Raw genomic sequence first — 21,898 nt, forward strand, 5'->3', positions numbered from 1 at the left:
CACTGCATTAGGCCCACATGTGTGTGTGTGTATTTTCTTCTTCTTTTGCATATTCCTAACAAGTTAGCGAAATCGGTTCATGGGTAATTTTCAATTGGATTTTCGAACAAAACAGCTTACTTGGTGATCGGATTGCAGTATAACGTGGTCAATTTTCTTTTTTGCACACGAGTACGTATAGATTTGATATCGTAAAAGAAAGTGCAATACGAAGTAAAATGTTTGTTTAGACGTATAGAGAAAATGTAATTCATCGGTGCTTAATATCCTTCTATCCTATAGACCCCCTCTTCCGGGGTACTAGAGTCAGCTTAGCTCGTATGTATGGTTTCGATATGTTTTGGGACTACTGCACACAGTTTTGCAGTGTGCAGTTTTAGGCGCTTTTGAAGTGATTTTTCTTTCATTTTCCTTTCGTCTTAGAACCTACCAGCTACAGCCCGGTTTAGAATCTTCCACTAAATATCAGTCATTCGTTAGTGGATCCTACATATTCCTGCGTTACTAGACATCACACTAACTCATTCACTAATTTGCACATATCGACACACATCTATGAAGCTAAAATCAAAATAATCATAAGAGTAAAACTCAAAATGTTACACATTTATTGCAAAATACAAAAGTTGTTTATGAACGAAACTAAAAATTAAAAACAGGCAAATGTTTTTTTTTTCTTTAAAGGTAAATAGTAAATTCGTCATATCACCCTTCTTTACTAGCCTATGTTCACTCGCTGTCCAGGATGTGGTTGTGCCTTGTAATGCAGAAGGATTAGTTGATTAACGTTTGAAAATATCTTTGTACGGGGCCATCAATGGCGCACAACACGCCAGCGTGAATTGTTTTCGCGACATTTTGATGGAGAACCATCGGGGGATTCTCACACGGATTCCGCGATTAAAGTATATGTACAGCAAAGTGAAAAATAAATAGTCATAACCGGGGACAGAGAGTAGCAGTTGTCCTCCAGTTGAGCCAAAAACCAAAACCCGATAGTGGACATGTACATACAGCTAGCAATACCACAGAAATTAGCATCTCGTTATAGCAACTAATACTGTTTCACAATAATGACGACGCTTTGGACATTTCCTAATCGCTATTCTTCATAATCACACATAATCCTTTTTTGTCCCAGAATATTGGCAACATTGCTTCCCTACTGCTTTTCATAACAACCGCTCACTGGCGTTCTTTACAACTCCGACAGCTAGTTTCGTCTTCCTCTCCTTATTCGTATGGGGCGACTTTCCTTTTCTGGAACCTTTCTTCCTCAAGCACTAAACTATTTAACTCGCCCTCTCCTCTTTATGGCATTTGTATCACCAGTAAGTGAGCGTGTGTGCGTGAATATATGAGCTTCTCGCATCCAAATGCGTGAAAACCAGCCGATTACGCAGTCGTTCTAGAATTCTCTTTCGGTCTTTGTTGTAAGCTGGTTACGTTTTTCTTTATATTTTACTCAAGAGTCTTACAGCCACAATTAATTCAGGACAGACAAGCACAGCCCTTCAGGGAGGCTCGCGCGCGCGCTTTTTGGAAAAGGAAGAGCGAATGGGTCCGAAGATGAAACGATTAGTTTTTCGAACGATGTATCTGAAAGTGACCGGTACGAGATTCAAAATTTGTCTCAATGTAAAATCTTTCTTTTCACAACAGCCTTTCCCGGCACGCCACCACCACCTGCCCTCCCCCGTCTCTTTTCGTCCTCCTCCACGTTTTTGTTTGTCAGTTATGCATAGCTCATTTTTCTGGATCCACCGGTGGAGTTTGCTCTCCGGGGCTGCCGATGTGTGCCGATTCAATGTAGCTTTGTTTCGCTTGCTGGTACTGCTTTAGACGGCAAATTGCGTACTCCTAAAAGAAAGCAGAATAGACTTGTGACGTTACGTTACAATGGTGCGATAGGGATTATATCTTACCATGTAGCCAAACTCTATCTCCTGGTATACGTTCACAATTGCCCACAGGCTCCAGAACAGATGCGAAGCCATTGTAAAGCACTGCACTTCCCGACGCACTTGCTCAATCTCGTCAATTTCACTGCCTCCCATCGAACTCACTTTGGGGCGTCCTTCGTCCTCCGCAGGATCGTCACGATCGCCAATCTCCTCCAGCTCATCATCCATCGGTGGCGCTAGGTGGCTCAGGTACTGCACGATAAATTTCTCCTGCACGCCGATTTGTGGGGATGGGGAAGAGAGCAAAATTCGAGAACAACAAGACCAAATACGTTAGCGATCGATCGGAAAACGGAAACTGATCGGGAAACACTGACAGTGAAGGTTATAAGCTCCAAAGCTGACGGGCTTTGGGCGCTACGGATACAAAATAGCATACGATTTTCATTCATTCGACTGGTTCATTGTGTTTGTTGGGGTTTTGATGTTGTTTTTTGCGAAAGGAAAAGATACAGATGAGTTGAAGTGAAAAGAAAAATGACTCGTGACAACAGTGAGATTTGAATAAAACTGGTACAAAGTTGTGGCGTTTGATTATCCGCTGACATAGTAATTTTAACACGGCACTTGTGCCACGCGGTCAATAACATTACAACCGGCTAGTGGGAATAAATATGTAGTGCCATCGCTTGTAACGCACAAAAAAGAACAACAACACAACAAACAAGGTGCGGATGAATGAAAGGGAAATGGAAATGATAAATGAGTGTGACAACAAACTCTACTTTGGTAGATTCGCTTAGTGTACAATCGGGGCGGACCATCGGGACTGCTCGCGGCGTGTGTTTGTGCTTTTGGTGTGGAGGTGGTGGTGCCGCCCCAACAACCCCCCATTTTTCCGTGGTACACACGCACGCCCGCAGGCACGCACACGCAGACATTGGCACCGGTACATTCCGGCGGCCCTTCTAGAACGAGAGAAACAATTACTGATGCTCTGAGGCCACACGGTCCACACCAGCTGCCCGCGCATTACAGAGAGAAATACTTTATCCTTTTTTTGTTTCGTTTCGTTTGGTTTGGTTTTGTTTTTGACCAAGCGCGTTCCACTGTTAGCGCATTTGACGCACATTGTGGCGTTTGATATGTGCTTTTTTGGGGCGCTCAGGGTGCGTTGATAGCTAGGAAGCTCACGGGGGGTAGGCCTCGGCCCCGCACTTTACCCGCCACCACAGGACCACCGCCAGTGGCCGGACGAACTGAAGAGAGAAACAATAGAGAACGCAAAAAGAGAGCAAAAGCACGACGGCGACTCAGGTGGCGCGCCGCTAGCGAATTTGAAGGCGCTTTTCACCGAGCTTCCGCGGGCGATGTGAAGATGATGGAGAGCCGCTCCTTCTCGGCAGCTTACCTGCTGTTCGACGGAAGGGTACTGGTCCAGCTTGTGGTAGAAGTACGGTGCCTGCGCATTGGTGTAATCGAACGTATACTCGAGGAAGTGGTTGGCTAAATCGAAACCGCGATAGTTGTAGGCACAGTACTCAAAGTCAATGATCATCAGTTCCGGTTCGCCGTCCGTTGCGGAGTTTGCATCCGAGAGGGCCTGCGAATTACCACTCAGCACGGAGTCGCGCGTATTGTCCAGATCGTTCTCCATTGAATCGTGATCCAACGAACGTTTCCTACAAAGTGAGTGGAGAAAAAAAATACATTAAAGTTTCCATTGTGAAGCGGAGTCTTCCGTTTTAATTCATACCTTGAAATTCGGTTCAGATTGATGTTGCTTGCATCCGAAGGATTAATCGATTCATTGCTAGATACCACTCCATTCGATATCAAGATACTACTGAAATGCGAATCGAGCTGAGTTGATTCGTCAAAGTTATCCAACGTTGAGCTAAATGGACAAGGGCAAAGAGAAATAAGCATAAATTAACCTTCCTTTCAACAGATGATCAAGACGAGTCTAAACTAATGCGGTGTCTGGACAGCTCACTCAATAAAAATAGCATAGCGCATTCGAGGTAGCTCCTCAGGGAGAGCCGTGCGAAGGTATGGTTATTTTGAAGGACCGCCACATGGAACGGAAAGCTCTTTTATAAAGCTTTTCCACTTATTTAAAAAAGCTGCATCTCTGCCAGAGCTACCTCTTCAGGAACTATCAACGCTTTAAAGAGCTACCTCTTTTTACAGCTCACCATGCGTGATTGCGAAACAATAAGATAAGCGTCTACGATTCAACTATACGTACCATTCGCGATAGGAATTGTCATGCATCGTCGGATAATCCTGCCGCAGCAGTATGTTACCTTCCTGCAAATCGTTGTGACAAAATACGACCGGAAAATCTTCGCTCTCAACCACCGATCGTAACCACTCAACCTCACCCGCCAAATCCATCTCAGTGAGGATGCGTTCGTCCTCCTCCTCTGTCCCGCCAGATTGGTCCCCGTTGCCGCCCTTCACATTGCCGTTCGCACGATCGCGTTCCATCGTTTTCAGCGTACCCGCAACACCCTTCAGCCAGCGGTTCATCGTGTTCCAGATCCAGTCCGGTTCCTTCGAAACCGGTATGTCCATGCTGTGAATGGCAGCCATCTTTTCTGCCACTTTGAGCGAAATTTTCGTGTCGCTCAGTTCGGCCGTCAGCAGTGCCCGTGCCGGAATGTACTGCTCGATGCGCCCACCGGGAAAGATACCGTGCAGCTTTGGGCCCAGTTTGCGTTCACTTAGCAGCGTAAATACAACCGATTCGGTAAGCATCGTTTCCAGCGCATGTTCACCATGGGTCTGGCCGTATATTCTTAGCAGCACCTAAAAGACACAGGGAAAGATCGTCAGTGTATAGTGTTGCAAAAATTCTTTTCAATTAAAACATTCATTTGAATGATCTTTGCTACCCATCGGGCATGCTTTCCACGACGAGCTGCCGGAGCGCCACAGATATTTACTATATCTTATCTATCACAGGTAATCGGTTGTAAATTGGCATTACCACATGGCCATGAACTGCCTCGTAATGAAAGTCACACACTGTTGCGAAGACGTGGTTACAATACAATGGCGGAAAAAAAGGCCTGGCATGATAACCTGTCCCGCGCCTCTCTACTACTTCAACAGCATCGTATTAATTTGATCATCGATAATGATCGAATGCTCTGTCACACAGTGGCGCGACAGATTCGCCATGACAGTAATGACTACGTAACGCCCCAATAACGCTGTAAACCCCGTGACACCGGTCTATTGGCTTCAGAATTTACCTCTTTCGGTTCTAGCATACCAGCGCAGCTATCCTTTCGGGCTCGCTTACTTCCATTCCTTGCCTTGCTGCTGCTGTTTGACGTCTTCGTGACGGTGCGCTCCGTGGCGAAGGACCCTCTGCGCGAACCAGGGTTCGATTTCGTACCACCATTGTTATTGTTGTTGTAATAATGATGCTCCGGCAAGCTGACGTAGTACAGGAAGTTAGAAAGCCCGCCGCTAATTCGCTTCAGCTGCAGTTCATCGGCGGATATGGTTTTCCACGCACCGGTCAGATAATCGCGACAGATCCGAGCCGCAATGTCCCGCATCTCGGTAATGGAGTTGGCCTGTCGGTGGAGGATGAATGGACAGAACCGATTAGTAAAATGTTCGATAGCAGGATCGTGAAGAAAAGGGGAGAAGGTGTCACATGGGTGCTCTACTTGCGAACCTACCGTAGCCGCACTATAAGTAAGACAACTTAAAACAATGCAAAGGTTAAGGTTTAGCGAAAGAATCAGGGTGATGTGATGTCAAGAGCAGTCACACCCTATATATCGGCAAGTGGAAAATGGTAAAAAAAAAAATGCTTCGGTGCTCCTACGTGTGTCTAGACTAATTCTTCTTTTGCTTGTCGTCTACGCCTTGACCGAAGGTGAATAATGTTTAACACGATGTCCTCCTGCAACCCTTTGCTGCTTTAGCCACAGTATGGATTTTTCTTTCTTTCACAAATGGGACGGGAGCTAAACGCAGCGATCTATTCAATCCAATCGTACATAAAATACTGCCGACCCGTAGGTACAAGTCTCGACAGCAAAATGTTGAATATTTGGCAAAAATCAATACCAGTATCTTCCTTATACCGATGTATGGCTACTCATGATGGAAAAGTATTGCAACTACAACCAGACAACTCAAAGGATCGGTGTAATCCTTGATCATAAGATAAGTTAAATATGGAACAATCCGGAAAAAGCATCACATTCTCAAATTAATACACTTTTTCTTTACAAATCAATCTCCGAACTAATGTTGTGGCATTGTGTGAAAACTGTGAAGTAGTGATGGGAAAGTTTTTTTTTCGGAACGGAACGAATTTAGTAAGATCGATGAATCTACTTTTATGAGAAAATTAAAATAATTCTACATGATACGATTTTTACATATCCTTTACTATAATTAAACATACTAGTCTAATTCATTTAATTAATGGATTCAAATTAATAAGCGGCGGTGTGGCTATATGCTGCGTATACTAATAATCCACTAGATCTTGAAGAATGTCCGGAATTTGAGAAGCTGTGCGTAATTCGATTCAGAACGGCATGTCAGCACCTTGTTTCGATCGTTCCACAGAGGGAACGGAACGAACCTAGTAGGTTCGGATCGATATTCTCACCACTACTGTGATGTAAGACATTTCGAAAGCCATAGCCACCGGATGGTACCGCCTCCGGGGTGGATAGATTGCAACTGCAACGGCAAACACTTGCCACTTCGACCCCGAAACCAGTCCGCTGCCATCGAGAGGGACGCATGCGTGCGATCAACTGACAACGGTTCGGACCAACCCGAAAGACGGAGTCGAGCATTTGCTCGGTAGCCGTTATACGGTTTTTCCCTTGTTCACTGCTGCCAAAACTACCGACGAAACCTTTGCAAACCGCTGTGTGCCACACGGATCGTGTGACATTCTGTGTTCGCTTCGTTTGTTTCATCATCGGTTCTACACAAACGATGTAAACAACAGCTGTCTGACGGTCTTCAATCGCTACCAGTTCCAACCCTTCGTGCAGTGAGCACATTCGGCGATCCTGCTTTTCAGCGGACACTAACACAATCCGCACAATCGGCAAGGATTCGTAATATACAATGACGTAGCGGCTAAAACGATGTGCCGCATTACCGCGACAGGTGGCCAGCCAAGTGTATGTGTGGCGGGGGGAGGAAGTAAACAAAAACACGTGGAAGCGAAGTCGGATCAATAGCACCACGGAATCGTACGCCTGCTGTAATTTTTGTGCAGTAGAGCCAGCATATATGTTGGGCCAATGTGTATTACTCAATCCAATGGGTACACAAACGTAATGTAATTGGGTTAAGAAGCAAAACCATTTCGTTTTGAAAAGGACTTAAATGAATTCGTCATATGTAATATCAACTGTTATAAAACTATTTTCCTTCATGGATAATACAACGTTAGAAAGTAATTACGGTTCCTTCCTAAAATTCTACATGAACTGTTGTTTAATTGTGTTTATAATTATTCGATATGAAAATAGTACTCTGGTTTCTGATTTCCCAAATTAAATCAAGCTATGACATCATTTTATCTCCCATCTTTGGTTAATGGATTAAGTTCCGAGCGGTATAGCACAGTTACAGGGGTTTTCAATTCAAGTGGTAAAGTTGGAGTAATTTCTCGATTTATTAAAGTTGATGTGGTGAAACTCATGTAAAATATTTTCCACTTTCTGGATCTTTTTCGTAAAGCAATTAATTCATTACTGACATGTCATGTCACAAAGCTTTGCATTCACATAATCGAATTCGTCTTGTAAAAAAGAGAAATTCACACGGATAACGCTTTCCTGAGCGTTAGTTCAAGATGTTTTCCAACTATAGGAATTCCAAGCATATTGTCTGAGGTATATGATAACGCTGCTCACTTTCCGGAACTTATATAAAATAAATTGAATTTTGTTTATTCCTGTTAACCCATTTACAGCCCAGAGGTTCGAAACCTTAATCCAAATGTTCCTAGAACTTGTTCAAAATTAATTTACAAAACTTTCTCACCTGACCTCACTCTGTGTGAGAATTCGAAGTCGTGTGTTCTTGAGGAATCCATTTCACTTTGAAAAGGGCTCGAGAATGGAATATAAATATTCCAGTAGAATTTGAAAGGTTCTAGAATATGTTTCATCTTTACCAACTTAAAAACTCGAAACCCCTGTATATTTATCCTCTACAGCTCGCAGCACGGTTGGAAGGGTTTCGTGTTGTTGGTGGCAATTAAGGTCCACACAACCAGTGTACTTTTTGCTACAGGGGCTAAAATTATGTGCCATTATCGTTATGACTCGCTGACTGTACACGTTCTACACGTGGATCGGTGGTAGGCCGGCCTCTATCGATGTGTAGTCGATGTTTAATACTACATCGAACATGCAACACCGATACAATTCAAGCTACATGCATTCGGGTCGGATACGGTAGGTAACCTTCAGATGCCGGATCGGCAAACAGTCGGTTTCCTTGGTGTAATGCTCCACACAACCAACACACCGGCGTCGGTGGATGCATTCTTTTGTCCATTATTGATCCAACCATCATTGACCGTCACATGCAATTGGCAAGTGATGGGATGGCGGTGCCGTGATACAAGAAGTGATTGGGCTCGGATTAAAGCAGGTGAAGAGGCCTTTGAGCAAGAATTTTGTTATTGCGTATTTGCTTTACGGGTTCGAAATGGAAACGCCAGCCTATTTTAGGTGTGTAATTGCATATTTATAGTAAAATAATAAAACTGCACACTTTGTATGAATGGAATGTTTCATTCGGTGTCATAAGGGGGATTTTTTTTAAAAGCTATGGTCTCTATACGGATGCTGCTTAATGTATGCATACAATAAAAAAAATAGCTACAATATTGTGGGTGATGAACGAGCGAACGAAAAGGAGAACTAACCGGGAGGTACAAGCGGTGATGAATGCTTATTAATACAGCGCTGCAAAAAAGGGGGTTTTTGTGCGATGAAATTTCAGAAACCAAAGGTGCTTCTCACGTACTTGGCTTACGGCCAATAGATAAAGCGCCAGCAAGATGTGCAATCTAATGTATAAAACGGAACATATCTTGCTCAACGAAACTATTAGCAAAACAAACACGTGACAGATAATCTTTGTGTAAGTAAGAAGCGACACGAGAGAAAAGTGCGGAACAGAACACGCAAAACAGAAAACGATCGTCCTTTGTATCACATTTCACCTTCAGCAACTGCTTCAATGAATCCGCTACCGGTTCGGGACGTTTCTAATGGAAAGAGAGAGAGGAGTAGATATGAAGGGAAAGAAAGAAAAGAGAAAAACCCTGTAAAAACTGTAATCTGTACATTTGATTGTAATTAGATGCCACAGCATGTGTGTGTGGAGGAGTGTTAGCAATACACAAGACAATTCGATAAACAAACGTTCACATTGTAGTGGAAACGTGACCGTGAATTAATCGCCGATGATCAGTTGACAAATCGACAAGGCGTAAATCTTTTGCTATACGAAGTAAAAAATTAAGAAACGTAATTAATGCGCTACACGTTCCGGTGTGGAGGAGCCATAGATAATGAGCAGGGCACATGTTTGATAATTTAATTTCAGGCACCTGCCATCCGATCCTTCTGTCTGATTCGATGCAGAGAATATCTGTATTTCTAGGGCGACCAAATTGTTCAAAGACACCGTATAGATAAGGGTCATAAAGAGTAATGGGGGAGACTTCAGAAACTTGTTACATTGTTGTGAAGATCGGTCCAGAACCCCGGTTCCATTGTGTATATGTATATATTTGCTGTTCGCTTTATGCACCAAACAATCTATCTATCCTAACCGAATTGTTTATAGAAACGCATGCGGGCACTATTGTTGTTTCTAATACAAGCGGCTAAACTATCAAACTGATAAGAAACTATCTTCCCGCGCTCTTTACTAAAGGAAGGGAGCAATGAATTATCAAGAGCACACAAACGAAAATTGTGGTGAAGATCGGTCCAGAACCGAGTTTCCATTGTGTGTATCAATTTTGCTGTCCGCTTTATGTGCCAAACAATCTATCTATCCTAACCGAATTGTTTGTAGAAACGCATACGCGCACTGTTGTTGTTACTAATATAAGCGGCCCAGCTAAACTATCAAACTGATAAGAAACTATCTTCCCGCGCTCTTTACTAAAGGAAGGGAGCAATGAATTATCAAGAGCACACAAACGAAAATTGTGGTGAAGATCGGTCCAGAACCGAGTTTCCATTGTGTGTATCAATTTTGCTGTCCGCTTTATGTGCCAAACAATCTATCTATCCTAACCGAATTGTTTGTAGAAACGCATACGCGCACTGTTGTTGTTACTAATATAAGCGGCCCAGCTAAACTATCAAACTGATAAGAAACTATCTTCCCGCGCTCTTTACTAAAGGAAGGGAGCAATGAATTGTTAAAAGCTCACACACGCAGTCTGAAGTACAGTTTGTGTTTGCTTAAACTTGACTTTCCGCCGTCATTTCCTGCTGGCCTTGATACGGAGAAGGAACCGCAGTGCATAGACGGCTTAAAGTTGCATTAAATCTCGCTCTTAAATCTGAACACGTATGTGGGCCAGACTTTTTGATTTTGCTCAATAAAATTTAATATTCTAGACAAGATTTTGTTGTTTCCTCGGATGGCGTTAACCGATGGGAACGCTTCCAGACATCGATGGAGATTAACTCGTGTGTAAAATAATAATCGTGATTCCGTACCACCTGTCGGCGTCTGAAGTGTGAAAATGCACAACAAACCGCTAACAAAGCAGTATGAACCGATCTTATTAGTCACGATTTGTGACATTTTACAAGCGTTCGACACAGGGGAAAGCCGGTTCTGATTACATCGGGCTGGTTCTGCTTGTCTACCCCGTCTACAGTTTTAATGTTGTATTTTGCACATATTGTGGTAAAAAATTACGGAACTTAAAAAAAGGAAACGGATGAAAATAGAACAATTATTGCGCCACGATATAAAGAGCGTGGTTAAATTTCGAAAAGTTTCTTTGGGACGCGTTCCATTGCTTGCTTTAAAAAGATCTTCATATGATCCTCCTGATAATATCACACAAAAAAAACTAAAGTGTGTATAGTGGCACGTAATCACCGATTCTCTTCCAAGAGCTCACCACAACCTGGTGGCGTTGTAGCTCGCTTGACTTGTGTGGTCGAAGGACGGTGGGGATTTTTCTGCGTCGCATTAACTCCCTCCAAACCATTTGGGGCGCGCACAGTAGAAAGTCTGCAAAACGCATTCCCCGTGTTGGCCGCCAACCATCGAACAATTGGTTGTTTTTGTTTTGCTTTCCTTGATCCGTTTTAGAATGAGTAATTTGTTTACGAGTCAGGTTTCGATTTAGCATTTTCGGTAGTAGAAAGATAGTAAGCCATGATTCATGACGTGCTACAACTTAGAAGCATTGGTGCGGTTTGCTATGACGCACCGAATACGAGAATCTTTATAGTGAGGATCGACGTACAACATAACATGCCATTATGAGCACCTGGCCAAAGGTTATCAACATCGGGCAATCCTCATGCTATGATCCATTGGTGGAAAAACTTGCACCCTGATCCATTGTTAACCGCGAGCGACGGCGCCTTTTCGGGGACTTTCTCGAACGCAACGCAATCGATCTACCGATCGTGGGGTTTTACCAATACACAAACACCTGTTTCGCTATCGCAAATCACGCACTGTTATTCATACCTGGGGAAGAGTACAAAATGACACACTACAGTGCATCGTACACACTTGTCACTTACCTTCGCAACGAGGTTATTCATTTTGCCTTGCGCTATCTGGCACTTGGAGCAGGGTTAATCGTAACTCTATTCGCCTAATGCAGGATGATGTTTCGCAGTTGGTCGAGACACTAGTCTAGTTACAATACACGTCCCAAAATTTCAGACCACCGAGTGACACGGCTCGGTGATGATTATTCTTCCTTTCCTCGCTACAGATAAGGGGGCTCTCCAAGTGTGCACGCAGGTTGAGTTTTGGACTGCTCGGTCAGCAGCACGCGTACACGGCGCGGTGTCGATGTGCCCCCCGGCCGTCTTCGATTGTGTGTGCTGATAACGGGATGGCGAGATTCCTTCGGTAGTAACAGCTTTCGGGATGGCGCGTGTGCGTTTCAAACGTCCGGGTGTACGGCGAGTACCAACGGAAATGGCAGTCGATTATATGCCTTTCTCAAATGCGTTTGTTATTGCATGCAGCCGGGAGTGTAAAAATAGAAATAGCACACTGCGTGAAGTAAAACTACAAATTTACCACTAGATCTCACTTGCGCACGATTACGTGTTCACAGAGGATATACCATAGAAATAAGCAACGAAAATTAAATCACCAATCTCTGTTGTCGAATGCGCTTACATTTCACTATCGGAAAAGATTTACACTTGGTGTTTGATCGTATGACAAATTTCTTTTTCCCTTTTTCTTTTGTACCGTACTGCGCGGCGGATTGATCCAGCTAATGCAGATATGATCCGTTCGTTTGCTTTTGCTACTTCGTTATTCGCACCGCATGCTATGTGCAGCACAGACGTACAACAAAACGTAATGGTCACGTTTCCAAAGAATTGACACCGGAGCCCTTCACACACATACACAGTTTAAGTACAAACTAACAAGTTTTGAACAATAGATAGAATGATAACGCGAAAGTATTGAAAAAAAATATACCACGAGCGCAGCGAAACGTACACACACGTCCGTTCGGGTTAACGGTTTGAATCGTATTATTTCTTGCCCGCACGCCACAGCTGAAAGAAAGCGTTCCGCATTATTCGTTTGACAGCAACGAAGAAGAAAAACACCGCTCAGAGAAAGAAGCGGCTTCTACTTTGACAGCTTGGCTGCATTCCACACGCGACCGTTCTCTTTCAATTCGAGTGCTTATTTTTCATTTCAGAGAATTTAACCTTTTTCAAATATTAACCTTTGTAAATTCAATAGCATAAGTAAGAAATACATGTGAATTTTAAGGCAAATTTATGTTTAAACGTGTCGGTAATACAGTAGGAAAAACGTTTTTGTGTTTAGGAATGGTAGCGCCTACGATATTTTTTGTGATATTTCCTAGCATTGCATGGCAAAACACTGTCCGAAATATGCTCAACGATTTTCATTTATTCGTTGTTATTTATCTAACTTATCTTTGAAAACGCGTTTCTTTATCTGTACCTTGCATTTTGGAAGATGTTTCTTGAGACTGCAGTTTCGACTAAACTTATGATGACAAAATTCGCAAGCAAATGGATAGATGCCAGTGTGCGATATTTTGTGCCGTACTAGATCCGTACGGTAAGAATATTCCATTGGACATCGATTACACTTGAAGGGCTTCACATTCGAATGCTGAATCATATGGTGTTTTAAATTTACAGTGCTAACGAATGATTTATCACACTCCGGGCACTGGTGGATGCGTTTGCCCGAATGTCGCAGCTTGTGCACGTTGTAGTTATGCTTGCGTGAAAATTCCTCTCCACACAGGTCGCACCTAAATGGCTTGTAGTTGTTGTGCAGCAGTATGTGCGCTTTCAAGTTTCCCTTGTTCGAAAAATATTTGCCGCAAAGGTCACAGACGATTTTTTTCTTTCCATCGCCTTTATTTTCGGATTGGGTGTCGTTCGGAGAATTTTCCGTATGCTCAACTTTGACGGACTGTTCTGAGGCTACGGTTTTTAATATTTGAACCTCCATGTCGATAGTTTGATTATCAATAGCGATATCTTCTTCACTGTGAACTGTGAATGGACGATCTTTATGTTCATCATTGTTATCATCAGCTTCGTATTGCTGTTGCTGTATATTGGTAAGATATTCTTCGCTGTATGATACCGTTTCCACCTCAATCTCGAATGTATCTGCTTGATCTTGCCCGGTTTGCTCATTGCCGGGCAAATCCTTTTCATCTGCCGTTTCATAAGCATTTTGTTCATCCATCGATAATGCCGTTTGTGGTGTTATCTCAACATTACTTGACGTGGCACCGTTCATCGATTGGATAGCCTGGTTCGATTGCTTGATTGCTCGTTGAGCAATCGTACTTTTATTCAGTAGCAGCAGCTTCCGCAGCTTCCGATCAGAGGAAATGCATTTTTCTCGTATTTGGTAAGCCGCTGCCAGTGCTTCAATACAACTGATGCACACGAATTCTGGCAATCCATCGCCGCGAACGATTTCAATGCTGGTAAACTCTGTGATGATTTGTGCTGGTGTTGTAGTACCCAATGGTTTCATAACACAACTTTCAAACAGAAACCAATATTCGTTCACTTCTTCCACACAAACACGACAAATTTCTATAGAATCCATCGTGGTTCGAGACTGAATCTTTCCGTTGTTGCTTACGATTTGCGGAAAACAAAACTGCTTTGGAGAACTGTCAACTTCGCGCAATGCAAAGTGTACAGAACGAAGTTGTGCTTAATGCCAAGCTGTGTTAAGGCGAGATGAGCTCATAACATTTTGTGGAGAATAATTTTGATTTTGTAGTTCTTGCTATGAAACAATACAGTTTTTACATTTCGATACACGCTGGGTGGGAGTTTCATTGCAAAAATAATTGCACTTTGCTGTGCACCGAACATCGATGAACCATTTGTTTTGCTGTAATTCACCCATTCACAGTGTCTGTACATCTATACATCTTGAAGGATTGTCAATTAGGAAAAAAACGGCATCAAAATGCCAAAAAACTTGCTATGAAAAACATGGAACAAAAAATGTAATAAAAAGCGCTCTCGGGCTTGTTCACGCTTCCTTGTGCAATAATTCTTGTCGCATATATCTCGCAACAGTATTTAAAAAGGCTATAGTGTAGTGTAAATTAGTTCAAGCTACAACGGTGCACAAATTGAAACCGTCCATAATCGATCTAGAACGGAAAAATAGCTTCAATCAGAAAGAGACAGAGTGGCGTTATTCCAGTGCAACCATACTGGAATTTGGTTGAATACCTATAGTGTCCCAAAAGCGGAACTAGGTAACTAATTCAAAGCAGTGAATAGCACGATAAAAACCGAGCAGGATGTAGTTAATTTTGTTATATGAGTTGATTTTGTAGATAAACTATTATCACAATCCCGCCTGAATTGCCAGACAACAAAATGCGCAGCCGGACGGAAATGGTAACCACAACCCTGGACGGTTCCGACTTTGATGAGGAAACCGACTTTGAAGACTCCGAGGAAGACTGGCGACCGGAAAAAGGTGGCCCTAAAGCGTTGAAGCGTAAAACTCGCGATATACTTACCGGAACTGGTGGTGGGAAGCGTGGCGGACGTAGCAAAGGCAGCCGGCGGGGCCGCAAACCTGCAGCAAAAAGTCGAGGTCCTGGAAGAAGACGAAAGTTCGATGAGGACTATGATGACGATGAAGACGATGACGATGATGATGACGACGATCGTTTCGATAGTGCCGGTAGCGGTAGTTCCACTCCACCGGTTCCCAAGCGTGGACGAAAGTCATCAACAACGCCACAGCGAGCGTACGGTCGGAAGAGCGACAACAAAACACCACCGTCCACTTCGAAGGGAGCATTAGGACAGATAAAGTTAAGTCCCAGCTCATCGGTGTCAGGAGTAGATTCTTTTGGAGCGGAGCATTCGGCTAAACCGATTCAACGGAAGGTGAACAACTTGTCTGGGAGCTTTCCGGACAAAACAGGTTGCCTGAAATTGTTCGCTTCCCGGGCGGATCTGGAGGAAGGCATACGGGACAATCTGAAGGTGTGTCTGTGGCGTCGAGATGGATCGAGCTTGTTGCAGAAATACTTCCGCGATAAATCAGTCGATGCCAGCACACCACAGTTCACATCCTCCATGGTGGTAAGTAATGTGAAAGGGAACGCTTTACGAGTGGAATACGTGTGTTGAGAAGTGTTTTCAACGACGTTTTTAATTTTCAGTACTCCTGCTGGGAAGATAAACGGGCCGATGAGTATATGGAGGTGAAGGTGCGCTGTGTCGAACAGTCGAAACAGCTGCGCGTACAAATAGTTGATGTGGAAGCAACCGAGTGCCGAGCGAAGGAAGAGTACCAGAAGTACATTGAGATGTATGGTAAAGCGATCGAAGATCATGACACAGATCGGTCGAACGGGGATCGTTCCGGTTCGGCTTCGTCGGGTGCGAAAAAGATACACGACGGTGGTGACCATGGCAGCAACAATGGCGACAATGATGATGATCACGAAGAAGCGGATGAAGAAGAGTACGATGCAGAGGAACCTGACGATGAGGAGATGATGCTGCAGGGCGTGGAAGGCAGCGATGATGCATCGCAGGAAGAATGAGCCCAAGTGGTAAATCGGCATTGGGATCGGTGCTAATAATCTCCAGCATGGTTCCTCTTGGGCGTGATAGATGTTAAGACCATCAGCGCATATTAATTTATAACACCTACCGTACCCGTTCTAATGCATTTAAGCTCCACCTCCAGAAGAAGAAAACGGGGCGGATGCCTCTAAATGGCTACAATTATTCGCAAAAATTACGTGCGAACAATCTTTGCGTTAGGCATTATGTACTAAGCAAACAACAAATCGTATTCTACTAAAAACTATTAGCACACACACACTTTTAGCATAAATAAGCATAGCGGCGGATACTCGTGTAAATGTTCACATTTTAAATGTTAATGTTTATGGAACCGTACTTGACTGAGTAGCATGAGAATCGAAAGTAATACTAACCAACTCCCTCGTTACATCTGGCCGAGGATGACTCTTGCAATAAGCTAGCGGATAGCGGTTGAGGTGAAAAAGTACGCCGTACTATTTGCCAAAATCTTGATCAAAACATGTGGCAAAATGCCCGCTTAATGGTAAGACGATCAAGAGCGGAAAAGGGAAACAAGAGTTCGTACTTTTCAAACGTAAGAATGAAATTATCATAATAAAAAAACGATTCATTGTTTTAAATGGAACTAGCTAAATCATTTGGTCATTTGGTTTGTTTTTTTATATTACGAGCATTGTTGTAACCCGAGAATCCTTTTCCTGTGATATGTTGTATTGTTTTGGGCAATGGCTTTCCGAAATCTCATTTGTTCGTTTGCAAAGTTTATTATTTTGCTATACACGTTAAGGTATATTTGACGTATCTTTAATTCCTAGCTGTTTTCGATCGAAATTTAATTCCGATCAACCACATTGCAGGAAACATACAAAATTTGCCATTATCCGTTGTCCCATTTGTTTTATTACATTTGTTATAGAATATATTAATGGACAGACGTGGAAACAAAACAGGAAAAAATTAAATATTGATTAAAAAAAACAATCTGAACGGTCGATAAACTTTATGCAGTACTTAAATCAATGGGAAAATTAAGGATGCACACACAGATGTTATCTAATGGGGAAAATTTTTAACAGAGGTGTAATTGTACACACATTGAATAAACAAGCTTTGCCGTTGAAACATTCTCACCCGCGCATTAAACTCCAACCGCAGCCCCGCATTTAGTTCATATTCATGCCAGAGGCAAAGAGTAGCGTTTTCTTATTTTTCTTACGCTTCCCAGCGGCGCCCGAGGAGACACCCGAACCGGAACCAGATCCAGAAGTGGATTGGTTTGGATGAGAAATTTTTCTCTCCAGTGCTGCCTCAATAGCACGGCCAAGATTGTTGTTGAACAGTGGGGCACGTGCCGCAATATGCTCGTCGTCCGTTTCGTCCTCATCAAGGTCGGATGCTGGTTGGCGCCAACCGGTACGTGAAGTTGTGGCCACCATACGGCTACCGGTTACTTGCACTAACTTCGGTGCTGGTGCGCTGGAATTGGACGACGAAGTCGCTCCTCCCAATGTTGGCCAACGCTGCTGGTTGGAGGAGGGTTGAGTGGACACCATCTGGGGTTCGAGGTGAGAGTGTGAACAATGTTTACCAGATACAGCATGGACGGCAAGTCATTCAGCTTACCTTCGACCAAGAAGACATCGCGGATCCGCTAGATCCCGGAGAGCTCGAAATATCGCTTGCAACGGGGCTGGTTCCGAACAGGGTGGGTTCTTCCGAATAAGATTCCGAGAGTCCGCACTGTGCAGGAAATTAAAAATCGGTATTATATGAAATTGTTAGCATTGGAACCAATTTCCTCCGTCACATCACGCTTACCGAAGGAAAATGTTTCGTTGATTCGATGGAAATGCGAGCCGAACGGGCCATCGCTTTACCAAGTTGACGCTCATTGAACTCAAAGATTTGCTTCTCGCGTTTCTGTTCCGCACGGGCACGCTTCTGTCGTGTACGATGGCGCATAGCTAGCTCGTCGTGAAACAGGCTCAATATCTCCTCCGACACGAGTCCACTACCCGCGGTCGGTCCGAAATCCAGTTCGACCACATCGAACTGTGTGCAAACTGGTAGATGTTCCAGATATTTTAACCGGCGACGCAAATTCTCATCCATCGAGCATGAATCCTTCTGCACAACACGACCGGTTATGCGGTGAGGGCTGTGATCCAGGCTGCCGTACATTGTTTGCAGCATGCGACTGTTGATGGAGTGCAGAAACAACGGTTGCCCGTCCAGCGATTGGTAGAAATAGTAATGTTCACCGGCACACTGTGCGGTTGGGACGATGTCAATGTCACCGACAGTGAAATTACTTTCCTCGTCGATCATGAAATCCGAAGATCTTTCGCTTCCAGTCGACATTGCTTGGGCGGCTCCGTCAAGAACGTCTTCCGATTGCTGTTCAGTGACATCGTCCGACACGCTTGAAGAGACTGATATGCCACTTACAATCTTTTCCACCGGAACGGGAAACATGATCGCTTTTGACGCCTTCAAAGTGGTACGCCGCTCCGCAAGTATGTCCAGTGCCTGCTGCACGAAAATGTTCTCCGGTGCTTCGGCACCATCGGAAACGAGCTGATTTTCAAGTTCTGATTGTTCGCGTTCCATTATTCTCATCATTTGCACAGTGTCGGTTAATAACAGCTTGGTAAGGATGCTGTTACCAACGGCAGCGTCAAAGTGCGGAATCGAAGTGCCTACCATCGGATGGGTGTTCGCCATCAGAAGCTCATCGTTCACTTCGACCACCTTCATCGTACCCTTTTCGCGACGCATTAGCTGAAGCGTTACATACTCTCCCGTACCGTAAGCGTGGAACGGTTTCGAAACGGCCGATCTTAAATCCGGCAGATGGATCGCCTCGTAACAGATCGGACATTTGCGCCATGTTTTATCCGACAGTGCCAGATAATGCAGAATGCATGGCCAACAGAACACGTGGCCGCATTTCGTCATTTTTGCCGCCACCGGCGGATACAGGCATATCGGACATTGTGGTTCCTCTGAACTGAGAACGTGGATTTGTTCCACCTTGCCCCAGTCCACCAGTTGATCCGGTGCAGACAGTAAACCTTCATAGTCGTCATCGGCGCGTACTACAAACTGGCAGTTCGCCTGCAGGAATTGTTCCTTGTTGTAGCTGCCATGTGACTGGTGCGCCAGCTTACGAATGTTGCCGGTGCGCGTGAAGCGAACTGGCTGGTCGCGTTCGCGCGGTGCGTAATGATAGTTCAGCAAGTGGTTCAGGCTCTGTTTCTTCGAGCCAGGTGTAAACACCGAGTGTAATTCACCGCGTACGCTGTTGGACGTCGCGTTCGATTGGGCCGGTGGCGCTAGTCCGGTGGTTCCGCTAGCGGTCGGTTGCTCTTCGTCCAGGGAATGCCCGACGTCGCCATCACCGGTGGCAAGTTGTTCCGTTGCCCGGACCGGTCGTTGCGACCGTTGCCGTGCATCGTAGTTGTAGTTGCTTTGATTACGATTCTTGTTCGCGCTCGGTACTTTACCGGTGTTGGCACCGTGCCGGTGATTGTTGCTGCTGTCCGATTGTTCACCACGACGTTTGGACTGCCGAGGCCACTTAACAGAAACATCTGAAATGGAGGAGGGATGTTAGTACAAATTCTGCCGAGTAACATTAATGCGACATATAAAAACATATGGGCACACACCAACCTTGATTTTTCTTCGTCTCAGAAATCTGCCCCTTGGACAGATTCTGATTGGTAAAGCGATTCTTCTCCATGGAGGACGTTGGCTGAGGCTACAGCTTGCAAATAGGACAATTCGAATGTTTGAGGCTCGCTCAAAAAGCCTTCTTCCTGCTGAACGGCTTCTACGGTGCGGCAGACAGCACGATGGCTGCTGCGTTTGCTGCTTGCGCTAGCGACGACGACGGCTGCGACGGCGGAGAGTGAAACTGGTTCCTTACGTTGCGGCATCATTGTTTCTTTTCTTTTTAGTTTGCCATGTTGGTTAACTCTCAACAAAAATTGGGAAGAAATACTTCTTCTTCTTCGTGGGTAGGAAAGAACACGGAAAATGCAAACTCTGCTAAAGCAGCTGATGAGCACACTGCTCTCTCAGGCGTGGCGCTTCCGAGGCACGGGTGAGGGATGTTTTCTCTTCGCACGCTGCTGTTCGCCTGTCGAATATTTTCGACCGCTATGGTCTTTTAACTCTTTTTCGCTTTCTTTTTCACGATCACGAATATACGCAGTGATGAAAGATAATGAGGTGTACGGTGTGCGAACAGCCAAGGGCACTTTACGGGCAACGAGCGCTACGCGTTATAGACAAAATATGAAGGGATACGAATTTGGAGGTATAAAAGCCAACACTTTGGACGATTGCCACCGGATAGAACACGACGGGTGGTAGGAAAATTTCCTGCAAAATTTTCACAACAGTACGAGCACCGTCGCGACAAAAATGGCGACGATATATGTGTAACACTGATCTCAACCACATCAGTATAAACGAACGGCAGCTGATGTTCGAACGCTGACTAGATTTTCGAAGATAAATTAATCATTCGTAATTAATTTTCAAAACGTCCGTTGCGCTGTGTAACTAGGAATTATGTTTCTCATAAAACAGCTGTGCCGGTATACGTGCACTGTGAAATGAGTTGAAAAAGAAATGCACAAGTCTCAATGAGTTTTGGTGCTTGAAATATGTCTGGCGAGCAGCATTGCTGGCGTAATTGTATAACACTAGATGAACCACGTATGGTTTGGAAGGTAGGATGTTATTTCACGGTAGACATTGTCACTCTTCAAAAATCTATCCTTCACATCTGATAAATGTTACGTTATGTTCCGTTGATTCGCAAAGAATTACACCGCACCAGACACAAATCGTGTTAATTACCCCAAAAAAGGTCATGATGGAGCACCAGCAAAAAGGTGCTTTATTGTGCATAATCGTTCAAATAGCAACAACCGTGACTACTGCGATTTTTAAAATCACACCGAAATGAACGAAAACGCCCAAAGAGGGACGATTGGATTGGATACGTGTGAGCGTTGCGTTTGACTTTCCTGCGCCATTGCGCTTGTTGAATTGCTTTCACGCTATGGGAGGGGAGAAAACTTGGAAACAACGCGCACCATTGCGGGGGGTTGCAACCCTGTACGCGGCAAAACAAAACAACGGTGTGGGAGTGGGTGGAAATGCGAATGCGGCCAAAGCTCAGCCAGCGTCACTAGCAAACCCAAGCTTGCTGCACCCCGCATCGGAATAGTACTCGGTACCAACCGGCTTTGGGGCCCCCGGTTGTGGCCGGTGTCCTTCATGGCAAGTGGGAACCTTCTACGGCCTACTCGGGACTCGCAGGACACGTTCCCAGTACTACCCGGACCGAGGGCATCGAAATTTGTTAGTAAAAGAATCAACCGTTCGATCGGGAACGCAGCCACTTCAGGAGGTACCGGCCGGTTGGGTTATATACGATCGACCAGGCGCTACCGCGCTGATACGGCATGCGCATGCACGGTAGGAGGTACGTTCGGTGCGAGCAATGTTCAAGCACCCTCAAGTGACTCTTGCAGTTGTAATCTTAGCCAATATTGTGTCATTAAAAAAACAACATTTTAATTGCTATTAAAAATAGCCTAACAAATGCGACAATTA

The 21,898-nt window shown here is 44.4% G+C and overlaps 4 protein-coding genes across 4 annotated transcripts; 1 reads left to right on the forward strand and 3 right to left on the reverse strand.

The window, feature by feature from the left end:
- Window positions 1–1,746: 1,746 nt before the first annotated feature.
- Window positions 1,747–11,734, reverse strand: LOC128711465 (choline/ethanolamine kinase). Its single transcript, XM_053806343.1, has 8 exons — window positions 11,714–11,734; window positions 9,145–9,189; window positions 5,168–5,497; window positions 4,156–4,718; window positions 3,661–3,801; window positions 3,316–3,586; window positions 1,926–2,174; window positions 1,747–1,860 (listed from the first exon to the last, which is right to left on the reverse strand). The coding sequence occupies exons 1-8, from the start codon at window positions 11,732–11,734 to the stop codon at window positions 1,747–1,749; spliced, it is 1,734 nt and encodes a 577-aa protein (XP_053662318.1).
- A 1,360-nt stretch (window positions 11,735–13,094) lies between these two features.
- LOC128712333 (zinc finger and BTB domain-containing protein 49-like) lies at window positions 13,095–14,276 on the reverse strand. The gene has a single exon (XM_053807229.1). It carries the CDS (start codon window positions 14,274–14,276, stop codon window positions 13,095–13,097), a length of 1,182 nt encoding a protein of 393 aa, XP_053663204.1.
- A 794-nt stretch (window positions 14,277–15,070) lies between these two features.
- Window positions 15,071–16,257, forward strand: LOC128714746 (uncharacterized). The gene is made up of 2 exons (XM_053809627.1): window positions 15,071–15,790; window positions 15,871–16,257. The coding sequence occupies exons 1-2, from the start codon at window positions 15,071–15,073 to the stop codon at window positions 16,255–16,257; spliced, it is 1,107 nt and encodes a 368-aa protein (XP_053665602.1).
- Window positions 16,258–17,427: 1,170 nt separating this feature from the next.
- Window positions 17,428–20,009, reverse strand: LOC128714241 (RING finger protein 10). The gene is made up of 4 exons (XM_053809116.1): window positions 19,940–20,009; window positions 18,083–19,857; window positions 17,888–18,004; window positions 17,428–17,817 (listed from the first exon to the last, which is right to left on the reverse strand). Exons 1-4 carry the CDS (start codon window positions 20,007–20,009, stop codon window positions 17,428–17,430), a joined length of 2,352 nt encoding a protein of 783 aa, XP_053665091.1.
- Window positions 20,010–21,898: the final 1,889 nt, after the last annotated feature.

The sequence above is a fragment of the Anopheles marshallii genome, chromosome 3, assembly GCF_943734725.1.
Source record: "Anopheles marshallii chromosome 3, idAnoMarsDA_429_01, whole genome shotgun sequence".
NCBI classification, from domain to species: Eukaryota; Metazoa; Arthropoda; class Insecta; order Diptera; family Culicidae; genus Anopheles; species Anopheles marshallii.